Source organism: Crassostrea angulata, unplaced genomic scaffold (assembly GCF_025612915.1).
Source record: "Crassostrea angulata isolate pt1a10 unplaced genomic scaffold, ASM2561291v2 HiC_scaffold_380, whole genome shotgun sequence".
In the NCBI taxonomy this organism is placed as follows: Eukaryota; Metazoa; Mollusca; class Bivalvia; order Ostreida; family Ostreidae; genus Magallana; species Magallana angulata.
This window is the reverse complement of record NW_026441933.1, coordinates 1-6,244: the sequence shown is the minus strand read 5'-3', so window position 1 is coordinate 6,244 and position 6,244 is coordinate 1. Positions and strand designations below refer to the sequence as shown.

Genomic DNA, 6,244 nt, shown 5'->3' with positions numbered 1-6,244 from the left:
TAAAATAACAAGATACGTCAAAACATTAGACCTATATCGATCATTTTGGCTGAAAAATCGAATTTAATTTGTATAGCTTTGTAAGGAAATTTCCCTCCCGTTGACCTCGTGACGTCACTTCCGCTGAAGCCTCGTTATCGCCTAATTCTGTTTTCTCTTGATTAAATTTCCCAAAGCAGGTAAAAATAGCCACTTTGAAGAGGCGTAACTCCGTTATTTTTGCACCGATTTTGATGGGGTTTTTTGCATTAAACTTTGGTAAATAAACTCTTTAACATATATTTCACATCGGCTGGGCTGCAGGTACCCTTTAAAATTTACAATAAAAAATGGAATTATCATTGAGTTGGCCCCCGCGGATTAGGATTTTGGGAAACTTAAAATTTTCCTTTATTTTTTTTTTTTTTTGCTTGTCAAGATTTTTTTGATGAGTCTGCCCCCCCCCCCCACTTTCAAAAACGATGCTACGTGCCTGAGTATAGTGGGTCATCTCTCCATGTTTTTGTCGATTGAAATCGGTTTGATTTCCTTTAAACCTTACATAGACTTAAACAAAAATATGGAGCCCAGAACCACTCTATTCCAGAAAAGGCATTGAAGTTCTAAAAATGACACTATTTGGAGGTTTTGACACGCATACGCCAGTTTAAATCAACCTATTCTAAATATTTAACATACCGGTATGTAAAGGTTATAAATCGATGTTTTGTTAAATATACATTGTCTTCAATACACTGGGGTCGGAAGCAAATTGAAAGTGGGGGGGGGGGGGGGGGCTAGACTAATCCTCAGAAGTATTGAGAAAAAAGTAATTCCCAAATTCATGAAAATCCTTATCCGGGGGGGGGGGGGGGGGGGGGGGGGGGGGGGAGTATACCTATACTTCCAAAGAAAACAAAATTTACTTTCCCTAATTTTCTTTTCCAACATCACGAAATTCCTAATCCGGGGGGGGGGGGGGGGGGGGCTAGTTTGCTTCTGGATCCAACTTCTCAATCTTTCAAGGTAAATTTAGGAACAATAATCTTTTCCTGCGAGAAAAAGTGGGGGGCTGAACCCTCTATCATACTATGTTTTCTATTGGTTTGGTATAACTTTGAAAAAAAAGTGGGGGGGCTAAGCGCCCCCCCCCCCCTAGCCCCCCCGGTTCCGACGCCTATGTAATAATTTAGGAAGAAATTATAAGATTTGTTCATATTTTAATTTATAGTATCTTATCTATCCCTGTATAGGCAGTTTACACGCCAAATTCACCCATCTTTTTTCTTCAAACTTTTGTATTGAGTAATAGGCACATACTTGTACATTTATGATTTGTTCATAAAAAAAAGTCAATTAAAGAATATACATGTAGATATTCCTTAGTCAGGACACGTGACGATTTCAACGATTAGAGAACATCATATCACTGATTTGAAGTGTTATTATTATGCAATTTTTAAAAAATATTTTTAATATTAAAATTGTAAAATTCCTATTCGATTTAGATACACTAATATTTAAAGACGACGAAATATTCAACTTTGCACGATGTTAGAAAACAAAATGTCTGACTAGAAACCCTTAACTGCAATTTTAAAAAATAAAAATTGTAGAATTCCTATTCCATTTAGATAGACTGATATATAGAGACGACAAAATATTCAACTTTGCAATATTTAGGAAACATAACTAAAAACCCTTGACTGCAAAAAAGACTTCGCCCCTGGACCCCCTAATCATAGATGGGTCTCCATGCAACCGCCCCTATCCCCTTCCCCTGAAAAAATTCCTGCAAGCATACATGAACTGTACTTACATGATCACAAAACACGCCCAATATCTGTAAATCTCTCCCACCTGTGTGGACTCAAGATCGTGGCTAATGACGTTGTTGTACTTTATGCCAGTAATTTCCCCCTTAATTCCCGACCTTTGAAAATTTTCTGGATCCGCGCCTGGGGACTCCCCCCCCCCCCCCCCCCCCCCCCCCCCCCCCCCCCCCCCCCCCAACTGCCCTCACATACCTTCTACGTTAAGCACGTCCCAAAAGTTTTAACTTCTTACACAATAACTTTGTCAATATTCTGAGTGAGACCCATCACGAACAACAGTTTACAATATAATTTGAACATTGCAGGAAGGATGCGACACATTGACCTACAAATAAAAAAAATCACGTGACGATTGTACAAGTAACCAGACCCGGAAGAGAAAATACCCGAATCGCCATGTTGGGAGTTTGAAGGTTTGTAGTTTGTTAATGAATAAGTAACATGATTATAAAGAAATAATAATGAAGAACATAATCAAAATTGTACAGTGGGCATCGTGGACATTATTATATTGTTTTACAATCAGTTACCGAACAAACTGTAGACCAGTGCCATTGGTGTCCCAAACAAAAACTTTTCTTAAGAAATCATATCAAAATCACTTAAAAATCATATCAAACTCACAAATTCATGATTTTGTTCTATGATTTAGACATGATCCATTAAATGAATCATACCCAAATCATAGGTGACAAATAAGGAAGTATGATCCTGATGTGGTTTGTTTCTTGGTTTTGAGTCTCCTATGATTTTCTTGTGATTCTGGTATGTGCTATTATATCTAAGAAGGCAACAGAGCATGCGTTTGAAATGATTCGTTAATTGCCAGATAAACTGACCACTAAGAATTAAGATTTCTGCATAACAGGAAGTTGAGTTGCAAATTTTGAATGTTCATCTTGGAGCCTAAATGTGATGTACATGTCAGGAAAATTTGTTATTGTTGGCATCTTGCTCTATCTTGGCATATTTATAAAGTGAATTTATGGAAGTATTTGGGGGGAATATATTCTTATTAACTTGAGGTAAATAATATTTTATAAAGACTAATTTACAATACACTATCAAGTGATTTATTAAGTGAAGCAAGCAACTAATGCATGGATGCGCTGTACATGTATCATTAGTTCAGACCGGGAGCTACAGACCTGCAGCTAGGTTTTGAAATGCATACATAATATTTTAATTTGAACAATTCATGTAATAATTGGTAGAAGAGTTTGAAATAACAGTATAATTATCATCTAAATTATGGAAGACTTTGATCCTGTGTTCTATACAGTTCATGTGGCATATATGTATACTATTTTTCATATTTGGTAATTGACAATGTATTTCAAATATTAAGAGTATATAATTGTCTGTTGCAAATTATAAATTATGTGGTCATTTTTTTCTTTATAAAATTATTGTATAATTGTCCTTAAACAGATCATACCAGGACCATGGTTTTGATACGAGTTGATAGTTACAACAGATCATACCAGGACCATGGTTTTGATACGAGTTGTTAGTTACAACAGATCATACCAGGACCATGGTTTTGATATGAGTTGTTAGTTACACAGATCATACCAGGACCATGGTTTTCTTGCAATTTGTTTAGTTTAACAGATCACCCGAGAATCATGATCCATTAACTCATTTGCATGTGAAATTTTCCTATACCGAAATCATCTCAAAACCATGATTTACACACAAGCCATTGATACGATCCCGTAGGCTATTTTTTCTGTTTGGGGTGTGTCCGGGGGGGGGGGGGGGGGGGGGGGGCGCACGGACCGACTTAGAAATCCTTTAAAAGTTGGAGAATGCGCGGAGCGGATCCTGATGGCCACAGGATGTCAGGAATCCCAGGAAACTACCATTCATAGAAAAACGTAATATAATTTTCAAAAGTAAAATTTTAAAAAGGTAGGGCTTTGACACCCCCCCCCCCCAACTTGAAAAATAAAAATCACCCCCACCCCAGGACCTGTGCATGAGATTGGGAAGTGACACAACTTGAAACTGGTTAACCCTATATAGCTCAGTAAGTAGAGCGTAGGGGGAGGGGGTCTTGATCCTACGTACCTCCCATCCTTGTGAGAACACTTTTGACTACACATACAAAACTGACATAGAATTAATAAAAACAAGTTTGGTAATAATAGAATACATTCATATAACTGTTATTCTTTCAGAATCATTAAAAATCTCATCAAGGTGTCTGACCATGGACCACCGTACTTGGGCCCAGGATGTGTTACGGTGTCATCTCTGTGAGACCCCTGGCCCCCCTATGTACTGTGACATTTGTCATATACATCTGTGTGTAGTCTGCGTTGGAAAACATCTCCTAGATGAATCCAAAGAACACAAAGTAGTGCCATTTAAGAAGAGGGGACTAAATCCTAAATGTTCCAAACATTCCACACAATTATGTGACCTTCATTGTGAACAATGTAATATTCCTATTTGTGTGGCGTGTGTTTCCTCTAATGAACATCTAGGACACACGCAAGTTGGCATTTTAAAAATTCTGGATACCAAGAGAGAAGCCTTAAAAAAAGATCTACAAGATTTAGAAAATTCCATTTATCCTAAATACCAAGAGATCGCATCTAACATCCCAGTTCAGAAAACTGATCTGAATAAAAATTCCAAGAAATTAACAACAGCTCTAAACAAACATGGAGAAGACTTGCACAGAGAAATAGACATTGCCATCAAGAAACTGAAATGTGACATGGATGAAATGGAATCCAAACACCTGGTTGTCCTGAATAAGCAGGAAAATGAAATCAAACACACCATTTCTGAAATCACACAGAGCATTGCTGATCTGAAGAAATTACTCATCTCCAATGATGTCAGCCTTGTCTCTACCTACAAATCCAGGAATGCTGAATTCAGAAGATTGCCTCCTAAACTCACAGTTTCCTTACCAAGATTCACTCCTCAGAAAATTAACAAAGAACAGATTTATCAGCAGATTGGTTCTCTGTCAGCGTTATCCATCAAAACAGAAGAACATGGCTACACAATGGATTCTCCCGGTGCTGAGTCCTCTCCCCCAGACAGACGGCTCATTGATGTACCACGGATCATCACAGAAATAAACACCGAGTATGGAGGATCTAATGAATTATGCAGTGTGTCCTGTCTGAGTGATGATGAAGTTTGGACGTATGGTCAAGACAACATGATGAAACTATACAACCTCCATGGTAAACTACTGAAGTCAATCAAAACCAAGTCTGGAGAGATACCAGAGGACATTGCAGTGACACAGAGTGGTGAACTTGTTTATACTGATTCCAATGATAGAACTGTGAACATAGTGAAGAATACACAGATACAGACCGTGATCAGACTACGGGGGTGGATACCTCTCAATGTCTGTAGTACTTCCTCTGGTGACCTTCTGGTTGTTATGATCACTGATGATGAGAAACTAACAAAAGTTGTGCGTTACTCGGGCTCCATAGAGAAACAAACGATTCAATACAATGGCAAAGGACAGCCTATCTATTCACCTGATATTTACTCTAAATACATCAGTGAGAACAGGAACCTAGATATCTGTGTAGCTGAAAATGGAGCTGATGCAGTAGTGGTGGTCAATAAGGCTGGCAAACTCCATTTTACCTATACCGGTCCTCCCTCTACTACCACGAAACCATTTGGTCCAACCGGCATCACTACAGACAGCCAGAGTCGAATCCTGATAGCAGACTGCAACAACCACCGTATCCACATCCTGGATCAGGACGGACAATTCCTCTGCTACATTGACAACTGTCATTTAGACTATCCATCTGGTTTATGTGTGGACACCAGAGACAACCTCTTTGTGGCTGAATGGAAAACAGGTAAAGTGAAGAAAATCCAGTATTACATGTAAACAAACTGTGTTCATTATGTTACATGTCTACAAAGTGAACATCAAATGTCTATGTAAATAAACGGATTGTGTTTAAAAATTATAATACATCACCAAACTATCTAGAACTATATAAAATCTATGTATTACCAAACCATGATCGTGGTATTTGTTATGTTTCATCAAACTGCTGTGAATGTCACAATTCAGAGACTGTGTATTGTTCATGTACATATGATTACTTACTATCTGTATATTTTACATGTAAATAAACTGGTTTTATATGTAAATAAATGTAAATAATCAGTATTTTGTTAATGTGGTTTCTTATATCATAACATTAAAGGCTGTTGACATTTGCAAAGATAGTTTTCTAACTATAGTGAAGTGAAATATGTCTGCATGTATGATTATGAAATTTTAAAATACATCAATTGATAGGAGAACTTGACCTACATGTACTTCTAAAAAGAAATTTTAACATTATCAAGTGCCTTGGGTTCAATATTTCAGAATATATGAATATTATCATGATGATAGATATCGGACCTATTACCGGTAATAA

The 6,244-nt window shown here is 37.4% G+C and overlaps 1 protein-coding gene across 1 annotated transcript; it reads left to right on the top strand.

The window, feature by feature from the left end:
• Positions 1-3,990: 3,990 nt before the first annotated feature.
• Positions 3,991-5,986, top strand: LOC128170177 (uncharacterized). The gene has a single exon (XM_052836114.1). It carries the CDS (start codon positions 4,030-4,032, stop codon positions 5,698-5,700), a length of 1,671 nt encoding a protein of 556 aa, XP_052692074.1. The 5' UTR covers positions 3,991-4,029; the 3' UTR covers positions 5,701-5,986.
• Positions 5,987-6,244: the final 258 nt, after the last annotated feature.

Excerpts from the sequence above, each read along its gene's own strand:
- LOC128170177 (XM_052836114.1), top strand. The coding sequence starts at position 4,030 with ATGGACCACCGTACTTGGGCCCAGGATGTGTTACGGTGTCATCTCTGT.